The sequence below is a fragment of the Oryzias melastigma genome, linkage group LG5, assembly GCF_002922805.2.
Source record: "Oryzias melastigma strain HK-1 linkage group LG5, ASM292280v2, whole genome shotgun sequence".
Taxonomy (NCBI): domain Eukaryota; kingdom Metazoa; phylum Chordata; class Actinopteri; order Beloniformes; family Adrianichthyidae; genus Oryzias; species Oryzias melastigma.
Window position 1 is genome coordinate 605 of NC_050516.1, and position 19781 is coordinate 20385.

General features: G+C 38.5%; 3 protein-coding genes across 3 annotated transcripts in view; 1 reads left to right on the plus strand and 2 right to left on the minus strand.

Annotated features, from left to right (window-relative positions):
• Positions 1–202: 202 nt before the first annotated feature.
• On the minus strand, positions 203–3195 carry mon1a (MON1 secretory trafficking family member A; the record flags this gene model as incomplete). The annotated part of the gene is given in 4 exon segments (XM_036211766.1): positions 203–968; positions 1048–1410; positions 2356–2507; positions 2882–3195. Coding segments are annotated over 3 exon segments (1253 nt in total), but the record flags the coding sequence as incomplete, so codon positions are not given.
• A 212-nt stretch (positions 3196–3407) lies between these two features.
• On the plus strand, positions 3408–10734 carry LOC112145026 (TRAF-interacting protein). Its single transcript, XM_036211767.1, has 15 exons — positions 3408–3932; positions 4014–4071; positions 4154–4237; positions 4347–4386; positions 4467–4594; positions 4680–4774; positions 5959–6072; positions 7195–7282; positions 7363–7452; positions 7525–7613; positions 7696–7851; positions 7937–7982; positions 8062–8169; positions 8464–8514; positions 10254–10734. Exons 1-15 carry the CDS (start codon positions 3835–3837, stop codon positions 10359–10361), a joined length of 1353 nt encoding a protein of 450 aa, XP_036067660.1. The 5' UTR covers positions 3408–3834; the 3' UTR covers positions 10362–10734.
• A 150-nt stretch (positions 10735–10884) lies between these two features.
• The window catches only part of grm6b (glutamate receptor, metabotropic 6b), a 21145-nt gene continuing 12248 nt past the window's right edge, over positions 10885–19781 (minus strand). Inside the window, exons 7-11 of the mRNA XM_024270022.2 lie at positions 18491–18691; positions 17707–17846; positions 15106–15729; positions 14731–15042; positions 10885–11682 (exon numbers count right to left, since the gene is read on the minus strand). Of these exons, the coding sequence (XP_024125790.1) occupies positions 11443–11682; positions 14731–15042; positions 15106–15729; positions 17707–17846; positions 18491–18691 (1517 nt within the window). The 3' untranslated portion in view covers positions 10885–11442. The remainder of the gene's footprint in view (positions 11683–14730; positions 15043–15105; positions 15730–17706; positions 17847–18490; positions 18692–19781) is intronic.

The following is a 19781-nucleotide window of genomic DNA, read 5'->3' on the forward strand; positions in this document are numbered from 1 at the left end:
AATACATTGTGGTCTATATTCGCCAATCTAGTGAGCATCAATCCAGTTTTTTTTGCCTTCTGGGAAATTTCCAGGACAGTGGATTTTAGAATTGTAGATTCAAACTTACAAAATAAAAAAAAAAAGACAAATGCCCTCTAAAGTGCACCAACTGAAGAGTAGTGAGTTAATTCAGACTATGACTCCTGCCAGAGACCCTTACCTGGTGTAGAGCCCAGAACTCTTTGATTTATACAGGAAGTGCCTGAGTTCTGGGATGCCAACCTGAGCCACGGAGTAGCTGGGACATTTCAGCGCCTCCTTCAGGGCCTGGAACGCGCTGCGCTTACTCAGCCTCTCCATAAACCGCTGCTTACACTCAGACATGTTAAAAAAATCCTCTCTCTCGGTGGAGACCAGGATGAGGCAGAGCTCAGACCCAGGCTGCAGGTAAGAAATGTGAGCGTGAAAAAAGCCAGCAGTGTTGAATTTGGGAAGGCAGATGGGGGTCCAGCCCTCGCCCTCTCGAAACGACGAAGAGGACCCAACCAGGTTAAAGACCAGGTGCAAGTCTATGTGGTGCAGGAACTGGTCCTTCTTCCTCACTAGAGTGACCAGACGCTCACCGGCCAGTAGGATGGAAAACACCAGGTTTTTGGCTTTGGCCGCCTGCAGACCCGACGAGACGACATCTCTAGCGGAGCTGGCCAGAGGCAGACAGGTCACGGCGCTGAGCAGCAAGCTGGGGTCTCGCTCGAGACGGAACAGCAGGTTGTCTGTGAGGTACTCGGAGCCGGCTAGCAGGCGGCGGAGGTCATAGTTCTGCTTGTTCTGAAAAATGTGATTGAGCTGGGTGAGGGTGAGCAGGCTGACAATCTGGTAATAGATATATTGCAGCTCCCGCAGCATCTCTTTATCCGACTGACAGGTCTTAGAGACCCCCACCAGCACCAGAGGACTCTTCGTGAGAAAAACCACCTTACAGCCATCTGTAAAAAATATGAGGAATACAGTTTGGAAAACACACTTTTAAGTCCTCAGACAATCACAATCAAAGTAAACGCAGACCTGCATGGATAGAACGGATTATGTTCTTCTCAGCTTCCACAAAGGACACCAGGGCCATCATCACCCCCATGGTGCTGGACAGGGCCTCCTCGGTACCATAGCGAGTGTAAATGGGCTTTCCAGCTTCACTTAACACAAAAATGTGTTTTTTATGGCTGCGCCACGCCTCACTGGAGATGTCTTCTTCCTTGGTCTTATTCTCCGATGAGAAGTCATTATGTGGTTCTTCTGCAGGTTTGTCTCCGACCAGCGAATTGAACTCGCCTTCCGTTTTGCCCAGTTGAGCTGCCCTGTCTTCAACCTCGGTGCTCAGATCCTCAAAGGACTGCGCGTGAACGAACATGGCACTTCTCTGACCAGCACCTGCAACCAAAGTGGTTATGATGACCAAAGCAACACTCACCAAAATAACTAGTTAGTCTTCATCCTTAAACCATTAAAACTCAGAAGCTTTGACCCATTATATACCGCATAATCTACATTTAATTAAAATGAGTTGGTTGTTGGTTACAATTTTCATTGGTGTGGGTCTTTAAGTATTTACACTAAAAGGTTTTGTTTACGTTTTCATGTATCTAGCCCAGGGGAGCACAAACTACAGCCTGAGGGTCATATTAATCTACTTTATTTGGCCCGCAAAACTGGAATTAATTATATTGATAATCCATATTTATGGTTTATTTATTTATAATTTACTTTTCCCTGTAATCCTGGTGTCTACCCATAGATGGTGCACTAGTAAGAAACTGACTTTTGTTTAGGTGCAGAAAGTTATTGTGCATTTGTATGATTTGGGAAGATTTTCTTTTTTTTTTCTGATGTTTTCAAGTCCGACGGGCATTCTTCCAGTCATTCCAACACTACATGAGCATAGTTTTTCTCTAAGTTTTTTTTCTTTTCTTAGGATTATCAACCCATTGTTGAAATTGGGAAAAAAAATGAAAAAAGACCATTTTAAAATAAGATACCAACATTTTTGTTTTTAAATTCATTTTCAGTCAAAATTAAAGCATGTTTTTTTCCGGATTGTATTGTTTCTTTCTCTTATAAAGTGAACTATCAAAACACTGCACACATATTCTCCTGGTCCAGCCCTTCTGTCAAATTTCAGAACCTTTTTGTCCCATGAGTCAAAAACTTTACCCACCCCTGATCTAGCCCATAGATTACTTCACCAAGTGTTACAGAGCCATCCACATGCACTCAGATTTTTGCATCACAAGATTGTCTCATGTCACAGAGGCAGTACAGTGGAGACCCAGCCACATGAACCATGCTCTGGCTGATCACAGAAACCTGTCTGCTTACCTGGTTCAGTTCCCTCCACCAGCCCTGGTGTGGGACTGTCTGCCCTGTCTGACTGGAGGCGATCCACAGGAGCCAGTGTACCATTCTCCCAAGCAGCAGCTGCTCTTTGGGTTTCCCCATCCATCACGGCTATGTAAGGCGGGGCCACGCTCCTGGCAGGACAAACACGCTGAGATATGTGACCAAAGGTCAGCAGTTTTACGAGATTGCTTTGATGAGACACGCGCGTGCGCACTGACACACACCTACTTGTGCAGTAACTGCAGGGGGATTTTATCAACTAATGACAACAACAACATGTACACAATTAACTTATTTATTTTTTAATATTTAAGAAAATATTGTCATATCCCTTTGTAAATATATGAGTATAAACCCATACTATTAGCTAAAGCTCAATTTTAATCACATTCTTGCTAACTTTAGCAAGAGAGTGAGCAGTAGCCTGCTGGCTGTTGTTTAAATTAATCATCTTCGTTTACAACAGATTTTCTTACAACAGTTCAAACTCTTTCCACCATCTTACCTTTCATTTCTACTGCTGTCCGATCTTGATACGTGTATCCCGCAACTCCCTTGTGACTTTTGCTGAAGCTAACTAGACCAAACAAGCACTTCCTCCGGATTGCACCGTGTCCAGCAACATTGCGGAAGTAGGAATTGTGGGATTTGAAGTTTAACGCGAAGCACATGTGATTGAAGTTGGGGTCTGCATTGTTAGAACTTGGATATCTTAAATAGGTCATTGTCAATTAAGTAAATGCTTATTAAAAGAGACCCAAAAGCCCATATCGTGATGCATAATTGTGTCTAAATTGAAGAACCGCAGTGCATTGTGGTTTTAGTTTGAGTCCTGTCCGTTAAAACAGCCTTTAACTAAACTTGAAGTTGGAGAGTAACATGTTATGAGTATAAATTAAGATAGTTTTATATGGAATTAAAATATGTGCTTAAATGAGTGCTTAACTTCCATATTATATAAAAAATATGCTTTAATATGACAAGCTACTTCTACTGTATCAGGTTATAACAGGATTTTCTGAGTATACAGCAGCCCCTGAACGCACCACATGGAGGCGTGGCTTGTTTGAATGTCCAGCGGGGAAACAGACATTTGATGAAGTTGCTTTTTTGTTTGTATTAGTTATCCGAACTCCACGGTTTTCGTGTAGATGCAGTTCAAATGAAATGTGACAGATAGAGTTTGTAGTGTTAGATTGCAGTAAACAGAGTTGCAAAGTAATTTTTAAATGTCCGTTCGGTGAGTTTGATTTTTTTAAAAGGGCTAACAGCTAGCTTGTTAGCATTGCTTTTAGCCTCATTTGTCCGACCAGTTTAACAAATTATAATGGATAAAAGATAGAACCTTGTCATCACACGTTGTTGAATAGAAGTGTAACGCTCTGTTGAAAGCTTTGTTTCTCCGAATGCAGAACTTTATTAGTAACTTAAAGTCAGGGTGAGCCTGTTACCAGTAGGATGCCTATACGAGCATCTTGCACAATTTGCTCGGATTTATTCGATCACTCCAGAGATGTCGCCGCCATTCACTGCGGACACACTTTCCACTATGAATGGTAACGTCATTACCGTTTGTTGTGTATTAACTATTGTCAAGTTTATGGTTTTGAAAGTGTCCCTCGCTGCTTTCCTTTCAGTGTTCTTAAGTGGTTCCAGACAGCACCCACGAAAACCTGTCCTCAGTGCAGGAAGCAGGTACATTTACGAGCCCCGAACATCATTGATTGATTTCTAATCTGAAAAAAAGCATGTCAATTGTCTTGATTTATATGTTTAGGTCAACTCCAGACACATCATCTGCAAGCTGTTCTTTAACGTGGATGTGGAGGAGAAGAGCTCAGCAGACCCGGAGAGTCTGGAGGTATCACTGCAGTATGATTGCAGTCTGTCTAAAGTTCCCAACCAATCATATGAAAATGAACCCCTTTTTATTGTTTCTGTCTAAAAGAATGTGTTTCTTCTCCTTCCAGAACGAACTCGGTCGAGTGAGAGCCCTTCTAAGCTCCAAAGGTAATAATGAACAAGGTTACGCCGATATGAGAACGCCAGAGGAGGGGGCTGCTTTCTCATCATTTTGATGGTTTTTGTAGAACAAGACTGGCGGGACAAACAGAAGTCTATGGACAGCTTAAAAGACACGTTGGACAGGCAGAGGAGAGACCTGGACCATATGCGGAAAGAGATCCGGGATAAGGACATGCTGTGTTCAGCTCTCAAAGTAAGCCTTCATCTCAGCTGTTTTATCTCAGGTCTACACACTGATTGGATCTTTAAATGTGGTGTGATGTGTTGGTCTGTTACAGAAACAGATGACTTATATGGAAATGCAGCAAGATGAAGTTCAGTCTGCAAAGGAGGAGGCCCGGAGACTGAGGACCAAGCTAAAAACCTTTGAGAGGTCTGAGCAGCACTCTCGTTGAACCACTTTTAAAAACAAACGTGGGTGATTATGAGCATGGCAAAAATAAAACATCCTATTAAATTGTTTAAAATATATTAACCAGGAATGTCACAGTCAGTACTTTTTGGCCCCAATCCAATTCAGAGTCACTTGTTTTTGATATCAATACAGAGCACTGATTCAATACTTTTGTAAGACATTTTTTCAAAATAATATAAACTGATCCAACTTGGTCCCTATTTTTATTTATTCACTTCTTTTATTGTTTAATATTTAAACAGAGTACTCTTGTGAAGTAGCTTCAGCAATCAAGTAAAAATAGTGCAATTAATAACTAGAAAAGTATTCTTAACAATAAACTAGTAAAAAAGTGATAATTAGTTATGTAAGAAAGTTTGGAAACTGTAGTCTTAGTTCCTTTAGATCTTTAAGTCTTTTTGATTCATTATGGTAAATTTGGACAAAAATAAATATTTAAAAATAGGAGTGATTTTCTCCAAAAATCTCTGTTGCAGCAGGACAGTATGGTATTAATTACTTATGTAACGAATTTTGGTGACTGTAGCTTTATGCTTAATGACATTCTTCAAAATTATTGATAATAAATGAGTTTAATAATAAGTTTTCCAACTCATATTGATGTAACAGTTCATTCGTTTTTATTGTTTTTGAAAGATTGTGGATTTATTTATTTGTTTTTTAATTACCTTATCCTGGAGCCTGTGCAATCCAACACGAGTTGGATAAAAAAATATTCATAAAATGCGGTTTTAATCTTGAATATGTTTTTATTTGTCCTCCATCATGAGAAAAATGCTACTACAACATGTTTAAAACAGACAAACAAAACATGGATTTCAGTGGAGTTTGTCTTTAAGTTTTAAGTGCTATTAATCATGGATTTGTTGCTGCTTTTTTTAATGTAGGCAGATTTTTTATATGTGCAAATTGAACATTTGTGGTTTGATGCCATAGGGATTGACCTTGTGACACATCTAATTTAATGAAAATGTTGCTGCCTCCTGACACTTTGCAAAAAAGTATAATTGATCTTAATGAAAATTGCTACGTATTTTAGGATGATAAGTTATTTTTATAACGTGCAGCATATTTTTTTTTTTTTTTACTTTTTTTGTCAAATTGTAGCAAAGTAATTTATTTGCTGTGTTGTTTGTTTCCAGTTTGGATGTGTTGCTGCAGGGCCAGAGAGCAGAGGTGGAGTCCATGATCACAGACATGGGTGTCAGCTCATCAGCAGTGGAGCAGCTCTCCATTTACTGCATCTCTTTGAAGAAGTAAGCGCTGCCTGGATGCTTTTATTTTGCTTGGATTTCCTTACAGTTTTTAAAAACATCACATGTGGATTTACTAAAACCACTTTGTCTTTTGCTGCTTTGGTATCAGCTCAGTTTAACATAAAAGGAAAATAGTTGATGAAGCAGATCATTAATTTATGCACCACATTTACACTGACTTTTACAGATGGAATATTTTCAGTAGCAAAGTAACCATAAATGTACTACAACAGCAAATGTTGCATCTGTAGTGATTCTTCTATGCATGAAACTATTCTACTGCTTACAAATATTCACTTCTGCTAATGTAGCTTCAACTACTCTTTCCCATAACTTCACTGTATGGCTTATCAGGTTTATTCCTTTGTTGTTGCCACAAATTTGTATATCTGCTTTAATCTTAAAAATGGACACATTACACTCTTCCATTCCTCATCTTCTCATCACCTAAGAAATAACTAATTTACACTTTTCAGCAGCAGAGATCCTTTTTATTTCCCATATTGCTTGAGAATGTTGATCTGATTATTAATGTAAACGTCCTTCTTTCCTAGTTTTTCCTTTGATTGAGCTCACCTGGTAAACTAATGATCACAGCTGTCTGAGATTGATTTCAGCGACCCAAAGAGCCCCGATACACAATGTCATCCATGAGTTTCATTAAAAAACAAATAATTTAACTTTTTTGACACTTACATACAATTTGCATAATATTTGGAATGCAATGTAATCATCTTTTATTAACTTTAAAATGTAGATGAAGCTCAAAACTCAATGAGAAAAAACTGGTAACACTTTCCTTATTTTTTTTCTTGTTATAAATGCAAAATAAAGACGGTTTTGGAAGTAGGGGCTAAACTGACTGAGGTTATAGCTGTTTATTTTACTTCAATTTCTTTTGGTCAGTAATTTGATCTTAGCTCCAATGGGATTTTAAATCTGAAAATCTTGTTTTTATAGTAGGAAAAAAAAACAATCTGGAGGAATTTACATAAAGACTAATCTGGTTACAGAAATAACATATTGAAATGGTTTTCACTATTTCCTATTGTTAAAACATAAATAAAAAGAGAAATATTTGTGCAATATTTATCATTACATTATTTTTGATTTCCTTTACAGGGAGTATGACAATCTTAAGGGGAGCCTGAAGTCTTCAAATGAGACGTGTGAGAAGCTGAAGAGAGAAGTGTTCTCTTCTAACAACAAGGTCGGGATACATTTCTTGGAAAATGGTAATGAGACCTGGGGGATCCTTTGTTCTGACGATGTGTTTTTATGCCGTTTTAGTTGCAGAAAACTTCCCAGGAGTTAAATCAGACAAAGGAGGATGTAAAATCTCTGCAGGCAGATCTGGCAAATGCTGACAGAGAGATTTCTGTAAGGAAAAATCAACAAATTTTCCCAGCATTCATTCAGAAGCTTTGATTTCTGATTTCTCCTTCTTTGCAGAGTCTGAAGAAGAAAGTGGATTTTCTGCAGAAGACTCTGAGCACCCCAACCAGGACAAATGAAACCCTCAGCAGGCTGGTTTTTGAAAGGTGTGTCTTCATCAGCTTTGCTTTAAAAACAATAAAAAAAGGTCCCTGCTTGACATGAACATGCTTGTTCCTGCGCCTTCAGTCCAGCTCCAGTGAACCTAAAGGAGCCTCGCTTCCACCAGCCGCCTGACGGAGATGACGTCGATCTCAACATCACCTATGACATCAGCACTCCAGAGCATGTGGTCAAGAGGTCGACGCAGGTCACGGCACAGAAGATGAGCGTCGACCCACCTTTGTGAGTTCCTCTGAAGGAAGCTGCTTCACCTGTTCTGATTCAGGAGCCTGCAGTGTTTGAAAAAAATATATATACTTTTTCACAGAACTTCTTTTGCCAAACTCTACAAAAAATCTTCATCAGAGAGCAAGGTAGTTCATCCTAGTCTGTTAAGGATGCATTTTTTGGTACATTTAAAGTAGCTTTTACGCTGATGTGAGTCTTCTTCAGCCCCAGGATGAAGATCCAGCCATGGGTCCTTTCCTAAGGAACTCCCTGCTTTTCCGGAAGAAGACTTTTGGAGGCATGTTGGACCCTCATCATCATAAACCAGGAGCAGTACGTACAAAATAACCGCGTTTTTAACCCCGCAGAACCCAAGAGGCAGTGCTCTTCTTAGCTTTCAACATTAATGTGAGATTTGGTTGTTCATTTTAGGTATCGCCAATTATTGCAGCCAAACTAATAAAACAAAAAAAACAAAAACAATTATTAAAAAAAGAAAAAATAAATAAAACAAAAAAATGTTTTTAAAAGAAATGAAAATGAGGCTAAATTTGTGGGTTCTCTTGGGTGATTTTTTATTTTATTTTTTTTTATGTTTGTTGGGGAAAAAAATATTGCTTGTTTCAGGTCAGAACGGGTTATGATGGACTTGGAGGCAGAACGAAGTTCTTCCAGCTTGTATCCTTTCCTCTGTACGTTCATGACTTATGTCCCATATTTGACCCTTGAATGATCCAGCCCCTCTGTATTTTTTTTATTTTGTGCTGAACTGTTAATGTTTACTTTCACTTGTTTGCATTCAAGCTGTTGATTACTTCAAATTTTACCCTTCTTCCTAAGGGCTGAGAGAGTTCGGGATTCTGAAAAAAAAAACAAAAGTTGGGATTTCATGCAAGCTGCAGCAGCAATTAATAGATCATTTGATGAATGAAAAACAGCATAAATGTGATGATGCAGCACTGCAAAAACACACATACAATCAACTTGACGGCACTATTCCTGCTTCTGTTTAAAAACAGCAGATGAAAAATAGCTTTGTAGCTAAATGTTGTGCATTGGCAGCAATGCCTTTTAATGTGAAATCTCCCTGTCATTTAAATGAACAAATAAAATAAGATAACATTCCTGCACTGAAAAGTTCACATCACTGAAGTTGGCTTCTGATTCACGGCGTCAGTAAAGAGAAAAGGGGACAGTTTGATTTGTTTTATTCTCTGGAGGAAGTTAAGTGTGTGAGCTGTTTTAGTGAAACAGTTCTCAAGTTTTACACATTTCAGTCACATGAATACATTTCCCCTTAAATCTCCCCTAAACTGCCAACTCGGAAAGCATGAATCAGAATCCAACTTTAGCTTGAACACTTCTGTGTTTCCAGCTTCTGTCTTGAAACCTAAAAAAAAAAAAAAAAACATTAAATAAATAAATAATTTAGCAAAATCTTTTTTACCAAGCCGACCAGTCAGAGTTCTTTCAATCTATACATTTAAAAGTAACAACAAAAAAATGTTGAAAACAGATCAATACATTTGGAAATATGTATTTATCTTTTAACAATGAGTACATTTCATTTAGAACAATAGAAAACGGGATTTTAGTAAATGTATATAAAAAATACACATATTTTTTTGCTATACTACATTTATTACTTGTTTAGAGAGCATTTTTTCAGAAAAGGGGCAAACTTTTTTTAAAATTGTTTTTAAAGTAAAAGTTTTTGATTCTTAATCTAGTTCCAAAACCAATAGACCACGCCCACTTCCCAGAGCACACAGACGAAGTAGTTTGAGTTTCCCTTTTGGAAATAATTTAGGACAAAATAACAAAAAATTTGGCAGAAGTGTGTCAGATTTTTGTAATTGTTTATTGAGCTGAAATGCAGCAGAACATCTCTATGTGTGGCCCTAATCCTGCCTCCAAAGGAAGATTCATTTATTTCAGATCCCTCAAAGAGACATTTCCTGTAAACAAAATATGAAAACCATATTACCTCTGCACAGTTGTTTTAACATTTTTATTTTTTGCTAAAATAATTTCTTAAAGTACTTTGATTTTTAAATAACAGCTGATAAACATAAAACAGAAGAAAAAGTCAAATCATGGTTCTAGTTTTATTAAACCAATTTCAGGTCAAGTTTAGAAAGGTGAACGTGTTTAACTCGAATTCTTCAGCCAATACTTTAACCAAGTGGGATCTGCTTCATGCACAAAGGAATGTTTAAGTCTTCAACAATTGACTCTTAAGTTTGCATGGAAAAAAAACAGACAAGAAACTGATTAGAAAAATATCTCCATGGTTACTGATAAAGTGCAAAGTATTTTTTAATGAACTGTTTACTGTGTGGGAAACCTGAAAATGTGATCATTTAAAATGCTTAAGCAATAAGTTCCTAATTCCTTAACCCGCTCCCTCCCTCCAGTCTCCGTTATCGGAGATTCGACCGCTAATTAAAGCCAAGAGGAAAAAGGTGAGCCGGCCGCCCCCAAAGGTTACCCCCTGCCTGACTCTGGACGGCTTCCTGGAGTAAATCCTCACAGTTCCAAGATGAACGACTGTCCCTTTGGGTCATAGATCTAGCTCTGCCACTCAGCAGCTTTCCCACTTGGCCCTTTAATTAAAAGAAACTCGCTTTTGATGAATACTGGATTTCCTGTGAAGTCGACACATTAGATGACCGTCTTTATTTTTATGTGTTGACATGAATTTTGAGATACAGAAACTGACCTGACGAGAATCTGAGTTAGATCTTTATTAAAGTAAAACCTACCTGCAAAATTCTTTTCTTTTCTTTAAATTATGTCATCTGTTGTCAAGAAATGCTGCTGAAGTTTGTACTTTTTCTCTTGTATCGTTCCACCACTTATTAGTCAGTCAAATAATAAAATATTTGTTTTCTTTTATATTATTAAGGTTTGTGTCCAGTTTACAAAGACCTCACTAAGCTGTTCTGTCCTCTAGAGGGCAGTAAAGACTCATTTAACAGGAGGAAAAAAATCAAACAAATTGAAACCTGAGTTGCATGAAATGATCAAGTAAAACACAAAGCTGGTAATAGGCTGGCAGTTTGGGGCTGTTTCTTCTTCTAGGTTCTCAGTGTCTTTTAATATTTCCAAAACAAGAATGGCACAAAATAAAAAAAGTTCCCATGCATGAACACAAAAGCAGCCTGATGTTTGGCGTGTTGCCGTACAAACTGACCCTCGTTCCTCACTTCGACATACAATAAGGGGAAATGCCAAACATTGTTTTCCACATTAGTGACAAGTGACTGGGGTTTGCTATTGCCTCCTGTTGAACTTTGTGTTTGAAGAGCAGCTACTTTCCTGTGCAAGTCACAACACCCCGTAGAAACAATACTTGAACACATTCGTGGTTACATAAAACACAGAATCCATGCAGTGGGGTTTTATGCTGGTGAACAGAATTTTGTCCTCAGCACCGAGGCTGTTCAGTTCCAGCCCGTTTGGCTCCTCAGTCAGCTTCATGTGTGCATTCTGTAGAGTGAAGAAAAAGCTCGTCCATCAGCATCTTGGCTGATGTTTTAGTCCGTTTAAGAGTCGATAAACTCATCAGGTAAATACAGAGAGTTGGATTCATGTCCTGATGGATCACTGAGACCTGTCCGGCTCCATCTTGGACTCTCCGTTCTGTTTGTCGTTGGACTTCTGGGAGAGGCGCGTGGACACGGTGGCCGCCGTGACCACCGCCTTGAAGCTGCGTTTCCTCTTCTGGACGTTCTGCTCTGGGTGGAAGATGATCACGTACACCTTGGGGATGTAAAGCATGCCCAGGGACACGGTGGCGCTCAAGCTCATGGACACCGTCAGGGTGGTGGTCTGGATGAACATCTGCACCAGAACAGAGTGGGGTTAGGAAGCTCTCCATCCAAAAAAGTCACAAACCTGATGAATGATTCATCCTCTGACGGTCCGAGGAGACTCTATTTATGGAATTCCACCACCTCGCTCTTCACTGGCTTTTCTCTCAGTGCAACAATTATCAGAAACTACATGAGGCTGCACGTGCTATAAATAAGACATTGAAGTTATAAATAAGTTACTAACATCCCTCGGCTGCAGAACATGCTGCGGGAATATGTTGGCATCACGTAGGATGGACCACGAGTCTGCAAAAGCTGGTGATTTGGGAGTGCAGACACGTGATGCAGCTCACAGGTAGAGCTCCTCCTCCTGCACAGCACTGGGACGTAACGGCCCTTTGACAAGTCACACAAAAGTCACTGCTTATAAATAGCAATTTCTCTGAGTGATCATTAATGAAATGGGATAACCATAATTGGTCTTTGAAGGCTTCCTTTTGCCCGTGAGCTCATCCGACCTCCTTTCTCTCCTCCTCCATTTCCATTCCAGAAGGTTAAAAAAGACGCTAAAAGCACCTCAGGCTTTAATTGTTTCAGCCCGACTGAATCATAAAGCAGCTCTGTATTAGTCAAAGCTTATCTGTATTTTTCATATACTGCCCTCGCAGCTCCGTACTTTGTGACGGCAGAAACAGCCCACAAGCCAGGAGAAACTCTGAGTACAGTGAGGCAGGATGTGCTCCCAGTACCGCAGGAGCAAAATGTGATTTGACAGGCAGCAAACCCACTTTTCACATCGGTGGGATTTCTTTTCCTCACTCTGTATTCACGTAGCTTACTGCGGCTTTTATAATTTGATTTATTTTACTATTTAATGGACTCTGGAGCAGAAAAACTAGACAGTAAAGAGGGAATAACACTGTGGTGTTTATTGTACATTAATAAATGAATGGTTTGCTTGACTACATAAAATAGGAATCACATTTAACTTGTCTCCATATCAAATTAATCAGCTGAAATGCAGGTTTTTTTGTGTGTTTTATAATTCCTCATTTAGAGTTTGTTTGGTTTCCAATGTAAGAGTTACTTCATTTTAAACAAACTTACAAAAACTATTACTTTAACATATTAAATTAACTTATAAAAACATGTAAAACAGATTAATTATAATTATCTTCTAAAGCTTAAAAGTTGATGTTTTGAAGGGTTTATTAGTAAAATACAGACGTGTAATTTTTGCTTTAGTTGCAGATCGTTTCACTCTTTTTTATTAAAAAATGTTTTTCCTCAAGTTTTTCTTGATGCTTTTTGTAATTTTATATTTCGTTTTTGTTGTTTATAGACGGAAACCAGAAAGTGAGAAAATTTGTTTTATCAATAAATGCCATGAATGCTGACAGTTTTTTTTATAGTCCTTTTCTAATAATGGGTTGCAATCTAAAAGCTAAAGTCAACCTAATGATGAACCCACAAAATTGGAGAAAAAAAATCAAATTTTAAAAATGACATTCCACTGTAGTGAAAAAAGATTAAATTATGTGGAATTTTTTAAACAAAAAACATTTCAAGTTAAATTTCAAACCTAAAAGGTAAGGTGTTTTACAAAAAAAGTGTCAAAATAGTTTGACTGCTTTATGAAAGGAGCAAAACATATCTCTGCATTTACATAATCCAGAATTGTCATGCTACATGCTACAATGTGGAAAATCAGTTTTATCTAATGTGTAAACCAGACTCTTTTAGAAGACTCGCTTACATTTCTACCATAATTAATATTATCAATTTAATTTGAACAACTCCCATTTTTCTTGTTCAGATGCACATGATTACATTTAGGTGTCATTGATAATTCTATCTCTGTAGACTCGATCTTGATCATGTGACATTTGGTCTTAAAGTCCCACTCCAATCATCTTTTTTCAAAGTGTTCCTAATGGTGTTTTCATTTTGAAATGCTGTTTTATTAAAAAAAACAAAACCTGTGTTGTTTTCCATGACCTAGTTACTGCAGAGCAGCAGGAGCTCATTAGAAATTTGCCTCTGAGTTGTGGGCGGAGCATCCCAGCCCTTCGTTCCCCTCCCCCGTAGCTTGTGGCCCACCTTTCTAAGTCACAAATATGCTCTATTTCAAATGCCATTTATCCATCTGATCTTGATTCACAATTTCAAGAAAGAAAAAGAAATCCAACTTTAAGCTTCATTTTCTCCTCCATCACCAGAAAAATGTCCCAAAACACGCTAAACAAACCAAAAATACAATTTTCATCTATAGTGCCATGAACACGCGACTCAAATGTTGTGTTTTTTTTTTTTTTTTTTAAAAAAAAACAATTTTGTTGGTGTTTCTAACTTGTTCATGTGGCATTTTTTGTTGAAAAAAGTACATATGTAAAGAAAATCCAAATTAAAACTGCATTTCTGAGTATTTCTTTATCCGAGTCATTGTGAATCAGGAGCAGATGAAAAAGTGTTGTTGGAAAAAGCTTGTAAGTGTGACATGCAAGTTACTACGGCAAGCCACGAGCTCCCTGATCTGCTCCATTCTGATGCATCCACTTGCAGACAAATAGATCCATGTACATCTTTGTTTTCCTTGTCTGCTCTTACATATGGATCAAAGCTGCAGCTGGATAGCTCTGACACTGTTCACCATTTTTGTTGCACCGGTAGTGAGGTTGGGTTTGTACGGGGATGAAAGCTAGTGGGAGAGCTTGTAAATAGATGAATGATTGGAAATAGGGGGTGGGATTACTTTCTGCCAACAGTCCTGCCCAAAACACAGAGGAAAATTTCAAAATTTCCATAAACTATGTTCTAGATAATTACATTTTTTTATTTTGGCCAAAAAAAAAGCATAATCATAATTAAAAATGAATGGGAACAGTTTGAATATAGCAATAAAAAACAAATTTACCTTTCAAGTTTGGTCAAGCTCATTTAAGGTAATTTCGAATCTGAAGTGGTTTAATGCATATTTACATCTACAGACTTTAAGTAGTTAAAGGTTTCCAGCATTTCTGTGCTTATCTAAGGTGAAGTAGAGAGTAGCAGCTGTCAGGAACATCGGACTCCTCACCTTCTCGGTGGACTGTGAAGTTCCAAAGAAGATGGGCACAAAGGCCAGCCAGATGATGCAGGTGGTGTACATGGTGAAGCCGATGGGCTTGGCCTCATTAAAGGTCTCAGGAACTCCTCTGCTCTTTATGGCGTACACAGTGCAGGTGATCATCAGCACGATGCTGTAGCTCAGACACAGTATGAGGGACAGGTCGGACATGTCGCACTTGAGGATTCCGCGGGCAAACTCTGGGTTTGGAGGTTTCAGCTCCTCGTAGTCGATGATGGTGTGAGGAGGGACCACACCGAACCAGACGAACACCCCCAGGACCTGCAGAGAAAGCAGCTTCAGGCCACGTTTGGAAGCGCTGATGAAGGCGATGGGGGACATTACCTGAACTGAGATGAGTATGAAGGTGATGATCAGCTGAGAGGTGGGGCTGATGAACTTGGGCGGTGTGACTGACTTCTTTCCCTGTTCAAAGATGCGGTAGATCCGGTTCGTCTTGGTGAGCATGGCAGCGTAGCTGATGCACATGCCGAGCCCCAACAGCAGCCTGCGGAAGGCGCACACCACTACGCAGGGCTCTGCAATCATGAGGAAGGTGATGAGGTAGATGAGGAAGATGCCCGTCAGCAGCACATAGCTGAGCTCTCTCCCGGAGGCCCGAACGATGGGGGTGTCGTTGAAGCGGATGAAGGTGCCGATGACTCCAGATGTTGCGAGGATTCCCAGGATGGCTAAGAAGACGGGGATGATGGCCCATGGAGAACTCCACTCCAGCTTGATGATGGGAGTCGGCCTGCATCCTGTGCGGTTCTTCAGGGGTCTCATGTCAAACGGGCACATGTCACACGTGAACTCATCCAGTTGGTACTGGTAGCCATCACAGAGCTCACAATGCCAGCAGCAGGGGACCCCCTTCACCATCTTCTTCCTCTCCCCGGGCTCACACGGGAAGCTGCACACCGACTCCGGGATCCTGCGTTCACCTCCTGACCACTGCATTTCTTCCACCTGGAGATGGTCCAAATATGCAAACATCATCTTACTGAATTAAATGACTTGAAGCTCCTGCACTGATGGGCTGCAAGGACAAACCATAAGTGGAGTCTGTTTCCTCAGGACTTACTTAAATGAAGCTGCGGATTTGAGAAGGTTAAAAAAAAAAAAAAACGCCAGATGTTCTCCCAAAATAGTGTTTTGAACTTGTCTGGAACTCATTTTAGTATTTATGAGTTAGAAAGACCAACAAAAATACTTAAGCTATTTTTTCCGCTTTGTGATCTCCTGGTTTGCTGATTACATCTTTTAGCTCCCAACCTGGCAACCACAACCCAGAGAGTAACACATCAGTCAGAATATATGCTGAATAGAATCCATGCAATAGGCTGCACTACACAACATAAAAAGGGATGTATCAAAAGTGATGAATACCTCTCTTTATTATAGACTATAATATAGAATAAAATACTTTATGTAACACTCCTGCTTCTAATATTCGGACATTCAGAAGCATAAAGTCTTGGTTTACAAAAGGACCGCATCAACAGGTTAAACAAAAGCACCACTATTCCACAAGCGTAACACAAAAGGCTAAAATAAAGAATTTGAAGCATTTTTGGTAGTCTTTCTACCTCATAAATACTAAAAAAAAGATTGAGTTAAGATTGGTCAAAAATGTGTTACTGCAAACTGGGTTTAAATCAGATAAAAACTGTGAAGGAAGTAAAGTGCAGCCACTCGAACACTGCAAACTATTTGATATCTGCAAAGATTTTAACCCTTGTTTTTAGACATTCGTGATACTTTACCAGATTTTAAATTGAGAATAGAAACAGTAATGTGTTTCAAATTTACAGAATACATAATACAAATAATAAAAACAGAATCAATTTTACTGAATTAAACAGACTAATTGCTGCCGGCAAGAATGATTTTTTTGTATCTCTCCTTTGCAGTGGAGTCGACTGAGTCTGTCTGAAGCTGGACTTCATGCTCTACATCATTTTGTGGAGCGGATGTGACAGCTTGTACACAATTCTCTTGATTTTCTTTTAGCATCCCGATCTCCACCTGCTCCTCCAAGGGCAAAAGTTTGCAACCTACAACAGACTCCGCCTTCTTTATCAGTCTGCTGGCGTCCTTGGCTTTGAAGCCCGCAACCCCAAGACCATTATGTTGTTTCAATTTCCCTTTTTTGTCTTCTAGTCGATAATTTTTGTCTCATTAAGAGACATAGAAATAAGGAAATTATTATTTAAATGGGACGTTTTGCTCCATACTCTTGACAATAGAAAAACTTGATTAAAGACTCAAATAAACTCAAATCGCATTATAATTTCTGGTTACATTTTGAGGATGCCATTCCAAAGTTCAATAAATGTTGAAAAGTTGCATTCATTATTTTGGAAAAACAAAAATTTTGATTTGTGTTCCAAGAATAAGAACTACTTTTACATTTTATAAGGATTTAAAAAGATTTACCAACTTGTGATACAAACTTATTCTCAATTTGTTCACATTTTATTTGTGATTTTCACCTATTGCACTAGTTTTTGTCACTATTATTAAAATGTATCACAATTAGGTACATAAAAACTACAAAACCAGCAAAAAAGTGCATTATTGGGCTGTATAACATTTAATTTGAAGTAATTCTATAAAAAGTAATTTTTTATCTTTTTTCCCCTTTTTGCATGCTTGCGTACAGTTCTTTATTTCTAGATTCTTATCATAAAGTTTTTATATAATAAGAATTTTACTAGTTTCTAGTGATGTTTTTTTCATAAGATTTGTACTCTTTTCCTATTTTTAGGCTACATTATTAGCAGTGCAGTATTGATTTGTGTGTTTGGAAACCTCTTGGAAGAAAAAGAAACCAAGAAGTATTTGCTTTTGAGAGATTTCTGTCACTATAATCAGGTTTTCATCTTTTATCTAATTAAACAGGAAATAAAACATTCCTCAAGGCCTCATCATGCGGATATTTACGTTGAGTCGAAGATGGTTTGTCCACTGGCCGATGACTTTGTATCCAGGGTTGCTGATATTGGACATTTGGTACTGGAAGATGTCATAGCGACCAGGAGCATCTCCGTTCTCGTTAAACATCACTCCAGTTCCTGCGCTGCCTGTTTAATGGAGAGAAATTCTTAACAAGCGGCTAACAAATGAAAATCGAGTCAGAGGAAACGAGGAATTCAAGCCGTCCGAGCTCTCAGAGAACACCCACACACTGTTGAATGCAGCCTGTATTGCTTACTTCAGTCTTGTGCAGTCATGTGAAAGCTGAGTGCAGGATGCTCTTTAGTGAAGGCTCAGGTCTTTCAGTGCACTCTGCTCTATAGCACTAACATGATTGAATGTTCCTCTCAGGACCCCGCAGGCACTCTATCAAAAAACAGTCTTCCATACAAGGCCCAGCAAGAGGAGAGCGGTAAAGAGGATGCTTTCATAGAACGCTTTCTTTTTCTTTTTCCGAACGGTGACTTTTTTATGCAGGACGGGGATGAAAAGCTGGAGTGTTGTAATTGGAGAAAGGCAAGGGGGCAGCCTGAGGGAGGGGTCGTGCTTTGAAGAAATGTGCTGTTTTCCACCGCTTGGTACATTAGCAAAAAACATCTCAAAGCTTACATCTTTAAACTGCCTGCACTTCCCTTTTTTCCACCAGACATATGCAGTGACAAAAATCTCAGCATCTTTTTTTCTCTCTCTTTGGGCAAAGCTGAGATGAAAAGAAAAGATGAATAAAGACTAAAGGGCAGTTGAACCTCACCGTTGAAGTTTACAGAGCGAATGTACTGGAGGAGCATGCGCCCTTCCACGGGGTCCATCTTTTCGCAGACGCCTGTAGAGCTGGGACAGAGGTCCAGGTGCATGTTGTGCAAGGCGTGGGCCATGGCGTACACCGCGTCGATCACAAACTGCACTTTTCCTTCCTGTTCATACTGAGAATCCCGACTGATTCTTTCCTCACCTGCACAAACACATCACACATGATTAGAAGGCACTAGGGGTGAAGCAATTCAAAATTAGTGGTTGCCGATCGGATTCATGGTTGATTTTGGTTCATTTTGAACAATCCGCTTCACTGATCCGGAACATCTTTGGTTAAAAATTAAACCAATATGACCCAGAGATAAATACATGGATACTAAACAAAGGAAGTTTTCCAGATTCCTTGTATTTCTTGTAAGATAATCAAGTGTAAATTAAATATGTGTACAAGCGGGAATTAATGTCAAATGTCGCATTTTAGTTTCATAAAGTTCAGATCACTGTTGTTTTTCCACATCAAGATAATACAAACAGAACATTATTACATTATACCACACGGTACGGTCACATGTCTTCAAATACGAATGACTTGATCATTTTTTGCCGCCATTACACGTCTGTTGTCTGCAGGGTATGGGCTCAAAATAAAAGAATCTCAACCGCAACTGAATTGATTCACATCTGCAACTGCATGTTTGCACAAAAATCAAGTTTCATCATAACACTAATTAAATTTGCCCAAAAAGTTTAGGTTTGCAAATCTGTAAAAAATACAAGGAAGTATTAGGGCCACCCAAAAAATAATACTAATAATAATAATATTACGTGTTTTCTTTCCTAAATGTACGACTTTTAATCTTGTAAATTTACTGTTTATTTCTTATAAATTTAGGAGTAAATCTCATAAATTTTAAACTTTTTATCTCATAAATTTATTATTTTTTCTCTGAAATTTTTAATTTAATACATTTACTAGTTTTTGTCTTGTAAATTGACAACTTTCAATCTTGTAAATTTACAGTTTTTTTCTCCGAAATTATAACTTTGATTCTCGTAAATTTCCAATTTTTAATCTCATAAATTTACAAGTTTTTTTTTCACTGACAGTTTCTCGATTAAAAGTAGGGATGTAACGATTTAGTCAAGCAACTATTCGATATGATTTGATTCACAGTTTTAAAGCCACGATTTTGATTTTTTCTGATTTTTTTTCAGTACAATAAATTAAAGGTGTTTCATGGCAAAGTATGTTTTTTTTTTTTTGCCCCTTACATCAAACTGTCTATTTT